Raw genomic sequence first — 17,331 nt, 5'->3', positions numbered from 1 at the left:
CTGTGGCATAGGCATCGGTTGCGACGGGAGCGACGGTTGGGGAGTGGGTTCCTCCGTCTCCACGGCCCCGGCTCCTCGTCGCCCCCACCGTTGCTTTCTACGTCTGCCTCGTCAGGATCCCTCCCGTAGGCCCGGACTTCCTCGAACCTCTTGTCAAGGATATTTGCGACGCCAGCCAGCTCATCTTCGGAAGTGGTATCTGTGTCCATTATGGCTACCGTGCCCCCCCCTTTCTCCTCCCGTGGTTTCACAGGGGTCTTCTCGATAGGCTGAAAAGATAATTCCCTCCGGGGTGGCAGGGAAACTCTAGGCCCGGCAGTCGTCTCCACTGGGGTAGCCTCCACGGGCTTTGCCAGGGCCGCCAGGACTCCTTCGATCGAGGTCTTCGCCGGGTGAATCAGGGCCTTCGCGACCTTGGGCACGCCTCAAGCCTTTGCCTTCTGGGGAGGGTCGCTGCCTCAGTCGGGATCGACCGGGGCTTCTCCCGAAGCTTACCCAGGTTCTCCGACTTCCTCTTCACCGAGCCAGAGCATTGGCTTGTGGATGATGGCGTCGGTGACATCGCGCCCTGCCTGGCAGCCAAGGAGCCCGAACCATCAGCGCTCCCGGTGCCTGTGGACTCGCTGTGCTTTGCCTTTTGTTGGGCCACCATCGCCGGAGCACCCTCAAAGGTCTTAGAAGACCACTCGGACTTCCTCTTCTTCTCACCTGCTGCTGGGCTCTTATCCTCCAGCCAGTTGGTGAGTCGAACGCGACGATCCTTCATTGCCTGTTCGGACATTTTCTTGCAAAACGTACAGTCCTTCTCCACGTGCGATTTGTTGTCGTGAAGGCAGTAGAGGCACCGAGAGTGCCCATCTTCCTTGAAGACATTCTGTAATCCGCATCCAGGGCAGCTCCTGAACAGCTTGGATCCAACAGGCATTGTCTCTCGTTTGTCCTGGGCCATGTCCACGCAGGGTAGGCCTCAAAGATCTTCCGGATTCCTCCAAGAAGTGAAAACTTGACGAAAATCCGCCCTTGAGTGGCGTAGAAAAATTCTGAAACGGGTCCCCATTAAATCGGAAGTAGAATCGGTGGAGCTTGAGGCTAGACTGACTAAAAATATGAGAGTAAACTTGTAAAATGCTAAATGCAGTAAAAGCTCGAGAACTATAGCACGAGGACTCCCAACACTTGAACGTGCGGTAAAAATCTGAAGATGGCTGCCAGAGGAGGGGCTTAGGTAGAGGGCTGTCATTGGCTGGGGGCAGTATGACCCAAAGACCAGCGATTGGTTACTAGTAGAAAGAGTTCAGAAACTAAACTGATTTTTTCTTTACCAAGGATTCCCAGCCCGACGACGGGGAATATTCATGAGCATGTGAATCCATGCCAGACCCCATGCTGGAGAAACTAGAATAGACAGAGACTGGCACTGTAGACAAATGGACAATTGCACATTTTTTGCTTGTAGATCATAGTGGATCAACGAAATCAAACCTTACCTGGAATGTACAGGAACGCAGCTGCAGTCCTTCCTGAATAAACTGATCAATCACACCCTGGACATTGATCTTCTTCTCTTTGGTCAAAGAGGCAAGGGGAAAGGAACGTATGACCACCTGCTCGCCGACTACACCGCAGGAGACACAGGAAAGGAAAAACAAATTAATAGGGCCATTAGAAGATCACTGGGATAATTAAGGGAACACAAAAAAAACTATACAAAAATAAAGACAGTAACCAATCCTTCACCTTACCAGTCTGCAAAGAGACAGAACACCAAGTAAAAGCAAGAAGTACATTTTTCCCTGACTAGTTACTTGATTCTTCCCTGAGGAGTCTTAACATAATCTGAGGCATCATCAGTGAATCAAATGCAGTTGATCTGCCCAAGGAGACCATGCATCACCATACCCTGTTAGGTCATGGGCGAGTATTCTTATACATCCGAGTACACTACTAGTTGGTGGCTGAATGTGGGGGGTGAATGCGATATACATAGCTACATGTCAGGATTGTTTTCAGGTGGAAAAACCAGGAAACCAGCCATGCATGGCCAAAAATGAATGACAGCTGGGGCAGCTCAGAATCTGCCTGGATTTAGAAAATTAAGTCCCTTTCATTCTTCTGAGTGAGCCACCTAACATTTATGCCAGCTTTATAAGTGAGCAGAGCTCTTTTTCTCTCTCCACAGTTCGACCAATTTTTTTCGACCAAATGTCTGGTAACCCACAGTGGTGTCCAGACATTTGGTCGACTGAAAACTGGTCGAAAGACATTTGGTCGACGCAATTTGGTCGAAAACCAAATGGTCGAATTTCTTTTTTATTTATATATATATTTTTCGGGTTTTCGTTTTAAAAAAAAGGGTTTTTTAGAAAAAAAAGGGGGAGGGGGAAACCCCCCCCAAAAAAAAAAAAGGGGGTGAAAATAAAAAAATAAAAACATTTCTACCATTTTGTTTTCGACCAAATTGGTTCGACCATTTGTCTGGTCGACCAATTTTTTTCGACCAAATGTTTGGTAACTATCCACAGTAAAACGTTATCCAAAGCTACTGCTAGGAAAGGTTTCTCTTTTGGCAACTTTCCTTCCATATTTCTATGAACTCGCAAACTTTTTGCATTTGAACCAGTCTTGACTTTTTACAGGGACGTGAAGCCTTCAGCTTCTATCCCCTGCCCTTTTGCTAATGTTGTCATGGGGAAACTCATCAGTCCCTCAGACTATCAGTACTGGGAAACTATGTTTCCCTTTTGTTTTTTTTGCTTTTAGGTAGAATTTTAAGAGTGCACACAGCATCTTACAATGCAGTGCAGTGGGACACTTTTGTAGCACCCTAGTCTTTTAACCTTGGGTTTTTTGGTTACTTTTAAATGTGCTCAACGACAAGCTAGTGGCAGCAAACCTACCTTTTTCAAAAAGAATTGGGTTATTTCTAGTGTGCACATTCACGTTTACTGTGTATTGCTGTATTGCTACTAAACGTGCCTAGTACCCTATGGCCATATTGACTGGCCTTCATCCTGCCTTCTCAGGTCAGGAAATCCCATATAAGGTCATTCACTTGCCAGGAAAGTTGCTGTTTTCGCGGGCCAGTGAAACCTTTGTGTGTGCTTGGTCCAGGAAGGAGGTGGGACTGTCTAGTGTCACACCACATCCATGATGCCTGAAAGTCTGAGGGTGGGACATGAGTGAAACCCACAGTAGTCCTGGATAGGACCACTGCTGGCTGTTTGAATGGTGCAGATCCTAACCATTTGTGGGCTTGGACTTGCTTCCAGGCAGAATGTTGAATAAGAAGAGGACAACTGCAGCCATTTATTCAGATCAGCGTTGGAGCCAAGTATCATGTGTAGAAGAGCAGCCGATGGATGATCCACGGACGACTGCCAAAGAGGTCCAGCTTCCCTTCCTGTGTATGGCCCGATGAAGCCCTGCTGGACTACCGGATCAGAGAGGTGCTTCAACTCTTTGACTGGCGGGAAAAGTCAGTCATGACGTAGTCTCGAAGATCCAACCGGCCAAGCCTTGAAGTGTCCCTAGTGCACCCGGTAGACTGACCACCTCCCCAGTGGGCTACCTTGCTAGAACAGTCGCCATTCAGCGTTTGTCGGTCGAACTTCGGTGGTCGCCAACTTGTGGTTAATCGCCTTCCTGCAGAATTTCAGCCTCCTAGCTTCAAGGGATCCTGCTCAAGAAAATATTCTTCAACTGCGACTGAAAGGACGCCAACCAGCGCCTCTGTGCGGTGGCCATCGCTGGAACTCGCCTTCCCCCATCTGGTGAAGTGTTCTGAAGAGGTTTGCATTCATTGGTGCCTTCTGCATTTCTTCATTGCCAAGGGTTTCACTCAGCTCCTGGAACTGACCGGAAGAATCCATGCACCCAAAGCTCCTGGGCACCTCTCACTGGAACCAACAGTGAGAAATATGCCTCGAGCAACCCCCATTAGACCCATCTAGTCCTCTGGGAAAATCAGAGTCAGTGGGGGTAAGTAAACACACAGCATTTGCCCCCCACCCCCTCCCAGTCCTTGCAAGAATAAACCTTAGAATGTACCAGAAGTACTGCATTCCACTGCTTTTTGATAGTCGCGTTTAAGGCAGTTGTACCGGAAAGATAGAAACACATTTTTACCTAGAAGTAACCTTTGTTGAATATCTTCTCTGGAACTTTGCACCAACACATGAACATTACCTACATCAGACTCTTTCAGGGGAGAAGCATTGTGACTTTTGGGCACAAGGCCCCACTCTCCATAGGGATTGGACTTCTGAAGGTAGGGCACATTTCTTGTGACTTTGTACTATCTTATTGCATCATTTCCTAACCTACTTTTGTTGATTTAGTTATTGAATGAGTTTCTAAGAATTTATAGTGATAATATCACCTGCTCATTTCATTTTCTAGTGTGTGTTTTGAGCCTAAACGAAATAAAGTATTGCTGTATTTGCCCATCGAAATTTAATTATTGTGTGGTTCACTGTGTAGACTCATTGCAGACCCCTGACCCCACTCACACTTACCCGAGAATAGCCTTGACTGCTCCCCTTTGCTACCTTGATTGGGTTTTGGCTAACCTCTCAGGGTTACCCTGCTCACTGTAACTAGGGTGGCCTCCTAAAATCTGCCCCCAGGCCAGATTCTAGAAATCTATCTACACATCTATGACATCCTATCCACAGCATGGCTCATCTTCGGAAACTCTTTATGCCACCAGGAAGCGCGGTGCGGTGCCGTGTCTCCAACCGACACCACTAAGCGCCCTTGATGGACAGGACTTCAGGACCTGTATATATGAAGACGCTGCATCCCGTTACCTCAATTCCACCCCTTTCCCCGGAGAACTTTGATGCAGACAGACTGTGGAAATAATGGTGTACTAGCTATCCGCCAAGAGGGGCAGGTTAGAAGGGCGACGAGGAATCAGTGGAAGGACCATTCATCAGAAAGAACATTATCGAGAGGTAGTTCATTTAGCCTTATAATGAATTCCTTCCTACCACTGATTCTTCATCTGTGGTAGACTCCCATAGCAGTACGTGTATCTGGAGTAGGGAGGAGAGCAAAGGTCACCACTCGAAGTGGGCTTTGTGGAACTCTGGAGGACTGCCCTGCGAAAGCGGGTGTCCTGCCATGAAAGGGAAACCAAGCAGTAAAGCCAAGCAAACGTGTGCAGAGAAGCCCATGTTGCAGCCTGGCAGATGTGCAGGACGGGTACATGCGTCTGCAGGGCAGTGGTGGCCACCACCTCTCTGGTAGAATGAGCTCTGAGACCCTCAGGAACATCCTTACCAGCCAGATCACAGCATTCCAAGACGCAAAGAATGATCCACCTCAACAGGTTCAGTTTAGTCACGGCCCTACCAGCAAGTGCACCATCATAATCAACAAAAAGGTGGTCTCTCCTGACGTCCCTCAGCCAGCACTGGATTTAGTCGATGGAACTGGTGCCCCGCCCAAAAAAACACAGGAAAATGGACCTTGAGAAAAGGAAATCAAAGACTACTTTCAGAAGAAAGGGTGGTCTCACTATCAAAGATAACTTATTTTTGAAGAAAGCCAAACGATTACTTACCTATCGATAATGTTCTTTCGAATGGATGTTCCTCCCACAGATTCCTCATGTACGATAATCCTACCCACGGCGCAGCTCCTCTTCGAACACTTTTCTACCACCCCGGGGCGCAGTGCAGCTCTGGCCGACATCTTTATGTGCCCCCACTCCTCTCACTTAGGAGGCGGGGGAGGAAAAAAAAAACCACACAGGACGATGGATCTTTTGAGAGAGATGAAAGGCAGAAAATGTGCAGGCATAAAAAAATGACTTGGTAACTCGTCTCTGAGCCGAAAGCAGTACTTCAAGGAAGTCTTCCGACAAGTCCCACTCCTTGTATCTCAGCCTGTCAGTAGCCAAGCATGAAGGCTCAGGCTGGTATGGTTCGTGTGGAGAACACACTCCTCAGATTTGGTCAGCATGTCGGCTCTCCTTGGGAGGAGCCAGGGAAGAGCAGATGGACATGGTCCAGCAACTCAGGATACCATGTTCTTTGGGCCCAGAAATTAACCCATATAGAATTCTATAAGTAGATATGTTCCCCTAATCCAATCTCTCCCGGCAATAGATTTGATGAAATGCCACGTAGGATGATGTCATAAATGACGTATGTCAAAGTATATCAACTCTGTACAAACAAAAGTATGTTAACATTGAGTATCTACTTTGATAATTGTCATCACCCTGCTTTCTTTCACTGAGATTAAAGCAGTATTTTACCATTTTCCTTTGGTCTGTCTGGTTATTTGGTCTGAGAAGATTACTGATAATTCCATCTAGCACATAGAAGATGCTTCAAGGTGCTACAGCACATTTGGTAGCAGTGTGGATGGTTCTGGTCTAAGGACCTAGATCTATGCGCAGATCCAGACCCCAGACAAAATTACCAGCGCCTACCATTAGCCAGATGATCGGGTACTTTCCGGCAGAGCGTAAAAGAGCATGTGTTCAAGATCTGGTTTGGCAGGTCCCTCTTTGATGAAATTCCTGTCCGGTCACCGCAGGCGCCCCGCGGACTGAAGGCGAACTGGTCGATTGTGGGAGAGTCCATGCCGAGGGACTCTAGCTGAATAGCGGATGTGAGTAGACCATCGAATATGGTAAAAGAAAAGGGGGGGGGGTAGGATTGTATTATGGTGTTGAAAAAGAAAAAAAAATATATATATATATATATATATATATTACATTACTCACCCCGTAATCGTATTTCTGATGCTTGTATCTGCTTTGATTCACATGCTGTGCATAGGCCGACAACTAGTGGAAGCTGCGGAGTATTACAGTTTGTTTTTCGAAACTCGAAAATGGGCGTCGACACAGGGCGTGCCAGTAATACTATCCCTAGTGCGACGTCCACTGTACCCATGATCCCTCACGCGTCTAGGACACTCAGATTGTATTTTTTCTGACATGGAGTAGCGGGAGTACAGATAATCCAAGCAGATAGATAACACTAAAAGCATCCATGCGCCTTCTCTCAGAGGGGAGGAAGGGTGGGTCGCATGTGAATCTAAGCAGATACAAGCATCAGAAATACGATTACGGTGAGTAATGTATCCCTTCTGAGGCTTGTGGAATCTGCTTAGATCACATGCTGTGCATAGATTATTGAGCAGTGTTAGAAGAAGGAGGTGGGATGTGAGAAGGGTCATGAGCAAATAAATGTCTTAGAACCGCTTGTCCCACTTGAGTATCTGTCTTGGAATGGGCGTCAATGCAGTAGTGCTGAGTAAAAGTGTGAATAGAGCTCTAAGTAGCTGCTTTGCAAATGGTGTCAAGGGGTACATTTGCAATGAAAGCCTGAGTGGCCCCAATGCCTCTTGTAGAGTGGGCTCTTGGCGTGAAAGGCAGAGTTTTTTCAGAAAGAGAGTAACACAGCTGGATACAGTTAACAATCCACTTAGAGATGGCACCTTTAGAGACGCAATCTCCCTCTCTGCCTGTAACTATGGAGACAAACAGCTGATCTGTTTTCCTTAGCGGTCTGGTTTTGTTTACATAGTAGAGGACCGCCCTACGCACATCTAGGGTGTGTAGTTTCACCTCAGCCGAGCTTTGTGGGTCTTGGAAGAAAGCCGGAAGCTCAATGGACTGGTTCACGTGGAATTTAGAAATAAACTTAGGTGAGAACCTAGGGTGTGTACGTAAAACCAGTTTATCTTTATGAAATGTAAAGAAAGGATCTTGCACTGACAGAGCCTGAATTTCACTGACCCTTCTTATAGTTGTTATTGCTACTAAGAAGGCCGTCTTATAAGTCAGGTGTTTGAGACTGCTTTTATGCATGGGTTCGAATAGGGGGCCCATGAGTTTAGATAGCACCACGTTAAGGTCCCATCCTGGTGGTGGGTTTGAAATAGGAGGGTGAAGTCTCTTTACTCCTTCCATGAAAGCTTTAACTACTGGTATCTTCCACCACGACAACTTGTTATGGGATGTGGTGTATGCCGACAGCGCTGCCAGGTGTACCTTCAGTGAGTTAAATACCAGTCCTGCATCCAGCAGGTGGAGCATGTGTGTGACAATTGTGGAAGGAGTGCAATCAACTGGGTTGATTTGCTTATTCTGGCACCAGATAACAAATCGTTTCCATTTGTCAAAGTAGCAGTGCCTGGTGTTTGGCTTCCTAGATTCTTTTAGGATGTCCATACATCTCTGTGGTAATTTGAGATGTCCAAACTCTATGACCTTAGGAGCCATGCTGCTAGGTTCATGGAGTTTGAGAATGCACTGTTTGACCTTGGTACTAGGACAGTAGTGTACCAGCCCGGGAGTTTGATGGGTTCGCACACCGCTAGTCCACGTAGGTGTGGGAATCACGGTTGTCTCGCCCACATGGGCGCAACTAGGACGAGCGTCATTGATTCTCTGTTCATCTTGTTGACCACCTTCCTGATGAGGTGTTGGCGGAAAAGTGTGCGCAAACATCCCTGACCAATTCATCCACAGGGCGTTCCCCTGGGAGTCTGGCTGGTGGAACCTGTATGCAAATCCTGGGCACCGTTTTCGCTTGTGGCGAATAGGTCTATAGTGGGAAAACCCCACTGAGGGAAGATATCTTCTACGATTTCTCTGTGTAGACACCATTCGTGTTCCTCGGGGAGGGGATCTCTGCTCAAAGCATCCGCCAGAATTGAGATCCCCCTGGAACATGTTGAGATGACAGGAAGATCTTCCGTCCGAGTGCCCATATCCAAATTTTCTGGGCAAGCTTGGACAGATTTGGCGAACGAGTCCCTCCTTGCTTGTTTAGGTAAAACATGGCTGTAGTGCTGTCCGTCCGGATTTGCACTGACAGATTCAGCAGGTAGGGCTCGAATGCTTGAAGCGCTCTGAATACTGCCAGAAGCTCTAGCAGGTTGATGTGATTCTTGGTCACTGAGTGAGACCAGAGACCCTGAGCTGTGTGGTGGAAGTGGTGAGCTCCCCACCCCGTCAGGCATGCATCGGTTGTGGCTACCGCCTGTATCTCGGGATCGTAAAAGGGTTTCCCCTTGGACAGATTCTCTCTTGTCCACCAGTGAAGGCTTTGTACCAGTGTTGGCGAAACGACCACTAGATCGTCCCACTGACCACATTCCTGAGACCACTGTTTCGCCAACCATTCCTGCATGGGACGCATGCGCAGGCACGCGTGGGGGACCAGGTAAATCCATGACGCCATCATGCCCAGCAAACGCATTGCTTTGCTTACTGTTATCTGGCGACCGGCCTGATATTGCGGAATTTGCAGCATATGTTCCGAATTCTTTCCTCGGATGGAAAGGTCAACCCCTCTTGCGTGTCTAGGATAGCTCCTAGGAACTGTTTGGAGGTGCTTGGCACCAGACTTGACTTCTCGTTTATTGAGAAACCTAATTCTAAGAGGAGGTTGATCGTCCTTTGAATGTTTGTTCTACAAATTACTGAGGTCTCCCCCGTGATGAGCCAGTCGTCCAGGTAAGGGTACACCGGGATTGCCTCCCTGCGTAGGTGTGCTGCCGCCACCGCCAGTACCTTGGTGAATACCCTTGGAGCCGAGGCTATCCCGAAGGGCAGTACCTTGAACTGGTAGTGCCGACTGTCCACCTTGAAGCGCAAGTACTTTCTGTGCGCTGGGAACATGGAAATATGAAAATAGGCATCTTTCATGTCCAATGTTGCCATGTAATCCCCTTTTCTCTTTTTAGGAGGGGGATTACCTCTTGGAGAGTAGTCATGCGCAATTTTTGGGGCTTGACATACTTGTTTGCAGGCCGTAAATCCAATACTGGGCGCATTGTCAAATCTTTTTTTGGCACAAGGAAGTAAGTTGAATAAAAACCCTTGTTTACCTGGTGTCCCGGGACGAGCTCTATCGCGTCCTTTGCTAGAAGATTGACGATCTCCTCGAAGAGGATGTTCTGATGGTCCAGAGAATGTATTCTTTGTCGTGGAGGGTGGTTTTGGGGACGCTCTAACAGTTCTATGCAGCACACTGTGGACAGCACCCATCTGTCTGATGTGATCCCTTCCCAAGCTTGGGTGAAGTTGGAAATGCGTCCCCCTACTGGGGATGCGTGAGAAGGGACCCTGAATGGAGCGTCACTGTTTTGGTGGAGGCGTGCCGCCGCCTCTACTGGGGCTGCTTCTACCTTTACCACGTCCTCTCTTATTCCCCTGCCATAACCCTGGGTAGACTGCTGGCTGTTGTTCCATTGTGTACCCTGCCCCTGGGAATAGTTAGACCCTTCTCTGGGAATTTTGTCCGCGTGGGCGACGAAAATTGCCATTCCCTCTCTGGTTTGGGGGTTTATTGGTTAGTTGGCCTAGGGATATGAGTGTCTCATACTCGTCCTTGGCATTTTTCAGCGCGTCCTCGACTGCCTTTCCAAACAATAGAACCGGCTCCACCGGTTCATCTATCAATGATGCTTGGGTTTCGGCTTTGAACCCAGACTGTTGCAACCAAGCATGCCTTTTGATAACAGTACCTTCTGCTATCAATCTGCCGGCGTTATCCGCGGCATAAAAGGTTGCTTTTAATATGCAACCGGACACGGCTCTTCCTTCCGCCGAAACTCGTGCCAATTGGCTTCTTATGGGTTCTGGGGCGGAATCTATGAGTGCCGCGACTTCTTCCCACTGTTGGCAGTTGTAACTCGCCAGCAGGGTGGTGGAGTTGGCAATCCTTGCCTGGTAGGCGGACGTGGAGGCTACTTTCCTGCCCAAGCCATAAATCTTCTTGCTCTCCTTGTCAGGAGGAGCTTCTGACGATGACAAGCGTGTTCCCTCCCTCTTACGGGCGTTTGTAACTACCAGGGAGTCCGGTTTCAGATGCCCTCTTATGTACAGTGGGTCTGTTTGGGCTGCCCGGAAAAGCTTCTCAACTCTGGGGTTTACCGCCCTAGTGAGATTGGGATTAACAAGGGAAGGCTCTATCCTTCTTTGTATTGACTTAAGGATAGGGATGGCCTGGGAAACAGGTCTCCTTTCTCCCACCAACTCCTCTGCAAAGTCCCTCTCTTCCTGAGCACCCTGGGTGTCAATGTGGAAGTGTTCTGCCGCTCTGGACAGCACTTCATTGAAGAGAGGCTGGTTGTCGACAGGGGAGTCGGTAACCGGGGGTTCTTCATCTACCGGGGAATCCAGCCTGTAGGTTTCTGGGTTGTCCTCCTCCTTTTGGTCCTGGTCATCCCCATAGTAGACCGTCCCAGTTTGTTCTTCCAACATGCCCAAATCTGGATCCTCACAAAAGGATGGATCTCCCTGATATTGAGAATAGGGCTGTATACTGAAGGGGTCTGAAGTAGGAGCTTCAACCAGGGACTTCTTACTTGGGGGAATAGGATCCTTAGAGCCTGAGTGAGTTTACCCGTCGGGGGTAAAAGAAAGTGTTCAGGGTTTTTGGCGTAGAAATCTGCCAATGAGAACATCCTTGACATGACTTGGTCTATGTAATCGCTAGACCATTCTCTTGAACTGGGAATGATTCTTTCTTGGAGGCCTTTCCCCGTTTTATCTTGACTAGACCTACTGGTTTGAACAGGGGTCTTTGGGATAACAGAAGACCGAGACTTGTCCATCTGTTTATGTGGAGTAGAATGTTTTGAGGTGTAGAAGGAGGCTGAGACTGCTTCCTCCGTTTTTCCCCTTCCCCATGGGTGGAAGAGTGTTTACCCTGTTTTTTCGTCCCTTCGGAGCCTTTCGACGCCTGGCGCAGAGGATAGTGTCCCTATCTCTGGAGTGTGGAGGTTGGGACTCGGGAACAGCCGTAGCATGGCCTGTTGATGCCGACTCCTGGAGTGCGGTCTGGGGATAGAGGTCGGCTTCGTCTTCCGACAATCGAACCTCCGTTACCTTGGGGAGCGAGGCACTCTTGGCAACAGTGGATGGTTGCCTGGAGTCATGCGGCGATCTAGATCGAGAACACCCTGAGGACACCGATTCGGACCGTTCTCTATGTGCCTCTTTCCAAGAACTTGACGTGCGCGTCGAGTCTCAGTTGGACTTCATGTGTTTTGTGGAAGTGCTGTGGGTATCGCTTGTGTCGCCGGGGGTCTTCCCCATAGCCGCCTTGCCGGACGACCTTCCGAGGTCAGGGACTTGCGCTTGGCTGTCAATTGACGCCACGTTGCCCTCGCCGTCGGAAAGCACGGCATCGCTGCCATCGCTGAAGGCGCCCTCCGCTGCCATGGCCTCTTGACGCCTGGCGTGGTGGGCCCAACGCTTGATCGAACGGTCCTCAAGTTTTTTCGGTTTGAACCTACTACACGCTCTGCAGTTAGCCTCGGGGTGGTCCCTCGGTAGGCAGAGATTGCAAGTGGCGTGTCTGTCAACCCAAGGGTACTTGCGGTTGCACTTGGGGCAAAATTGGAAAGGGGTACTTTCCATACGCACCTTGTGGCAGCGGACTTATAGGTGTAGGAATATATAAGAATGTACCTATATACCAAAAGAGTGTAGAGTATGTCCACCCCCCACCCTCCCTACTTGCAGGGCCGAGGCCAGAGGCCTTCCGAGGCCCAAATCCGTTGTGCAGCTCTCGACGGTCGATTCTTTCTCTTGGCCGGCGTCGAGTGTGGATGTTCGGTGACTCGACGTTGGGGTGGAGAAATGGGGAAATATAACAATAACAATATTTCAGCAAAAGTATGGCTAAGGCGAGGGAACTCTGCGGAATGCTTCCGACCAGTATGGTGGAAAAAAACAATCTGAGGGTCCTAGACGCGTGAGGGATCATGGGCACAGTGGACGTCACACTAGGGATAGTATTACTGGCACGCCCTGTGTCGACGCCCATTTTCGAGTTTCGAAAAACAAACTAATACTCTGCAGCTTCCACTAGATGTCGGCCTATGCACAGCATGTGATCTAATGATCTAAGCAGATTCCACAAGCCTCAGAAATTATATATATATATATATATATATACACACACACACACATATATACAAAGAGTAACTAGATTTTTACGGATTATAAAGCAGAAAGGATAACTTAATTTCACAGGCCCATCAGGGACGGAAAGAATACACACCATAACTCCATATAGGAGTGTTAAGGGATTCCTGAGGCATAAAGTCAATGAGAAGGGGGCGTATTAAACTCTGAGATGGAGTCACTAAGGGATGAGATACGTTTACTAAGAATAGTAAGGGAAGGCATACGTAGGGGAACACATTTAAAGTGTACATGTGAAGGGGGTATAATATGTTATAAAGGTTTCTGCACACTTAAACTGATAGATATAAAACAGTAAAAATAAATAAATGCAATCTTTTGGTACATTTTTTAAACAAAGGATTGACGTCAATCAAAAAGTTACAATTAAATAAAATTGATGTACAAATAAAGAAGAGAACCTTAAGATACTAAAAATCACGAACGATATAAAAATTGATAGAAAGTGTAAACAAAGGCGGAAGAACAGTCGTGCAAAAAGTTTTCAAAATATTTCGATTCAAGGATTATGAGCACGATTGATGGTGTTTGCTCAAAAAGATTAAAATGATATTTAATAAACCTAGAAAGAATAATAACAGATCGGGTAAGTATTGCCAGTCTGAACTGACTTGTCACCATGGAAGACACACATCGTTTACACCTATGCAGAACATTGCAGTGATATACAGCCAAAATTAGGGAGCATCATTCCAAGTGAGTCAAGGGCACAACTAATAAAGCACTTATGTCGTGGCCTCAAGAGGGTTCATTATCAGAACCGGTATTACGTCACATGATGACATACTTAGATGCCTACCATAAATGAAAGAAGTTAGAGAAAAGATTGGCAATTCTAACTCTAACATGTACCAGAGTTAGAAAGAAGATCCAGCAGAGAGAGTGGATGCTTAATCAGAATAAAGGAGAACACCTTCAGATCCTATTTTACCTCCGGGCAAACAAGATGTAAAAGTAGAAGAAAAGGGATTTTATCCCTTAAAGGAATTAAAGGCAGCAGATTGTATATTCATCCAATGTATTAGCCCCCTGCTTTTAACAGTGAAGACACCCCAGGAAGAGAGCTGGAATAGAGAACACTAAAATATATCAACACACAAAGAAGATAAACAGCGTGAGGAGAGAAAAGACAGACAAGACAAACGGGCAGAGAGGAAAAGGCAGAAAGACAGAAGGGAACAAAGGATGTAGCTAAAGGCATGACAATAGTACAGAATGAATGAACAGGAGGACCAATATTGCTCAAACTAGGCAAGGGCATTGATGGAATACGGAAAGGGAAGAGCGAGAAAGAAGGAGCGAGAATATACAAAGAAGAAAGGGACAGCATGTAAGCAAATGGAGGAAAAGTGTGAGATGAGAAAAGAGAAGGAGAGATTGGAAGGTAGAAGCCCAAATATGTATTCCACAGAAGCATAGTGCCTATAGAAGCACAAGAATGATTGGAAGAAGAAAGCCACAACAGCCCTGAAGGGATCTGCAAGGAATGCTGGGATCAGCATGTGCTGGTGGGCAGGATACAGAAGACAGAGCAGAGGCTTGGGAAAGTAAATAGGCAAACGAGGGACAGAGACAGTTATGAAACTCAAGAGAATACTGAAAGTTCCCAATTGAAGGGAACTGAAGGTAAATTAAGGGACGTCATAACAGATGATTATAGGATGATGTCCTTAAACAGGCTAGATCTTGATGACAGAAGAAAATAGCCACACTAGCTGGGGCATAATGATGTCAGATGAAGAAAGAGGAGAATGAGAGGGCGCGTGCAGATTTTCAAGGGAATTGAGCATAGATAAAGGGGTAAAATTGTCAGATTTAGAAGACCCCATAGAAAAAACACCAGAACCAGCACCATATATTGAACTAACGCAAGCACGATCTCACAGTACAGGGGATACATCCCCACCTTATATAAGCAGATTAAGGGCATTACCAGGATGGAAACAAACGGGGGAGAACAACACTCCTTGGAAAACAAGGTGTGTGGGCGGGTATGATTATGAATCAGGATTGTCACAATCCCCTCCCCCAATTAGGGAAAGGGGGTGGGGGTGAGGGTGGGTCGACCACAATATATACTGTGGCCCCAAATGGATAATGAGAATTTAAAGTGCACACTACCAAATGTAAATTCGGGTTTCTGGGGAAAGTGGATTTATGAACTAGAGAAAAGAACGTCAGGAGCGACTTAAGCTATAGGCGTCATTAAAGGCCTATTATCAGCCATCCTAGGGGAGAGAGCAGAGGACGTTTGGAAAAGAGCGGGATACCCGAAAGTCACTGCACAAAACAGGGTGGTGTGTCATTTAATAATTGTAGAGCAGATGTATGGAGATCGCTTAGAGTACAATATCCTGATACATCGTAAATTGGGGCAATAAGGACTAGGAAACTGGGAGAAACTGAAGAGCACATTGCCTTTATTCAGGAGATTCAGGAAAGGTGGAATTTTGAAACGCATGAATCGTGGGACAAGACGGTAGCATTATTTTACCATATTATGGAGTATGACGTTGGTCGGAGGAAATCTTTTCACAGGTGCAGGGATGGATTTATATCCACAATAGGAAAGCCCACAGAAGGACCTGATGTGTTCCGTGCTATCTGTAACATTGTACCCTAGAGAGGAACCAAGCGTCAAGGTGATAGGAGGCAAGACATTTTCATTTCTTGAGGATACTGGAGCAACTCGTTCGTGTGTCCGTGAAGGAAAATATCCAATGTCCGGCGTGGTCATGAATGCGCAGAGATTTTCTGGGGCAATGAAGTTAGTTTCATTTACAGACGAATTACCAATTTCTATAGGTGAACACGACATGTGTATGCCATAATTATACTCGACAAACGCCGGTAAACATACTAGGGCGTGATTTGATGGCGAAACTTAACATGATGATATTTTTTACTGATAAAGAGATAATGTGTTCTACTCCAGGAATACATTATGTAAATGTAAGAGAGCTCATACTAGCATTCACATGAAAGAAAGCTCTACGCTGAGTACCTCTAGACGAGGAGGTGTTTTTGTATGGCGTGACTATTTTTTTATCATGGTTGCCTATATTGCTCAGCAAACTATTCAGGATACCTAATACGTTTTTGTTCAGGCCAGAGAATCCTATGGATGAAGAGGAAGGGCAAATGATCCCTTTGGAATTAGAAGCAGCAATAGTAAGAGAAGAACGGCTGATGCTTCATGGGATAGACAATGAGGTAAGGGGATGAAAAAAGGTGATAGCCCTCGAAGGATACAGGTTGACGAATGAGGAGCTATTTAGGGGCGACTATTCAAATGAGGAGGTAGTATTCTTTTAATTGGATTAAAGTAGAGAATGTAGAAATACTGTAGAGAATGGCCTTGGTAAAAAAGAAATCACCATTGTTTCAGGAAGACTTGGAAAAAATACCAAGTATCTTATGGACTACAAGTCCATATGACATGGGTTTACTGAAACAAGTGGGAGCAGTAAAGATAAACCTGAAACCAGGAGCAATTCTGCCACATGCAAAACAGTATCCCATGTCTAGAGAAGCGAATGAAGGTATATTTGAAACCATATCTGCTTTAAGGAAACAAGGCATTTTGGTGCCATCTGATTCCCCGTATAAAACACGGCCGTGTACTCCGTCAAAAAAAATCAACGGGGGGGTTGTGGAGATTCATCCAGGACTTGAGACCCTTAAACAATATAGTCAAAGCGGAATTTCCTTTAGTAAATACTGCAACAATATATTGTAATATCCCATCAAAAGCAAAGTATTTTACTATTGTAGATTTAAAAAAATGCATTTTTCTCGATTCCCCTTAATTAAGACTCGACTTGACTTCCTTTTCATGTAGAACGTTTTGTTCGAAACATACTTGTTTGCCTCAAGGGTACTGTGAGTCCCCATCAATTTTTAACAGGGTCCTTCAGATGGACTTGGGTAATATTCAACATGTTGATATTTTAGTGTAGAGTGACACAGAAGAAAGATGCAGAGAAGACTTTCAAATGTAGGACTATACTGGCAGAGAAAGGGAAGAAAGTGGAGAAGGAGAAATAACAATATTGCCAAGAAGCAGTGTTGTATATAAGGCAGTTGATCTCACACAAAGAGAGAAAGTGACACCAGAAAGGGCAGAGGCGATTATGAGGACTGGACAGCAGTGAGACAAATGCAACCATTCTTGGGCCTATGCAATTATTGCAGGGCCTGGGTCTTTGATTACAGTACATATATTTAACCACTTTTAAAAAGGCTTAAAGAGTTACAGATGACTAAAAATAAAATAATGACTGAAGAGATGACAGAAAAATTTAATTAATTGAAAAAGGCGATCAGCACAACCACTGTGTTAGGGAATCCAAATTACAGTTTAG

At 46.5% G+C, this 17,331-nt stretch overlaps 1 protein-coding gene across 10 annotated transcripts in view; it reads right to left on the bottom strand.

Moving 5' to 3' along the window:
- The window catches only part of SBF1 (SET binding factor 1), a 2,512,102-nt gene that overhangs the window by 1,251,863 nt on the left and 1,242,908 nt on the right, over nt 1–17,331 (bottom strand). For all 10 annotated transcript variants that reach the window (XM_069629502.1, XM_069629505.1, XM_069629506.1 and 7 more), the window contains one exon: nt 1,488–1,615. In XM_069629502.1, the coding sequence (XP_069485603.1) occupies nt 1,488–1,615 (128 nt within the window). The remainder of the gene's footprint in view (nt 1–1,487; nt 1,616–17,331) is intronic.

This window comes from Ambystoma mexicanum, chromosome 12 (assembly GCF_040938575.1).
Source record: "Ambystoma mexicanum isolate Mex_15411 chromosome 12, UKY_AmexF1_1, whole genome shotgun sequence".
In the NCBI taxonomy this organism is placed as follows: Eukaryota; Metazoa; Chordata; class Amphibia; order Caudata; family Ambystomatidae; genus Ambystoma; species Ambystoma mexicanum.
Note: the sequence above shows the minus strand (reverse complement) of the source record. Positions and strands in the feature narration are given on the sequence as shown.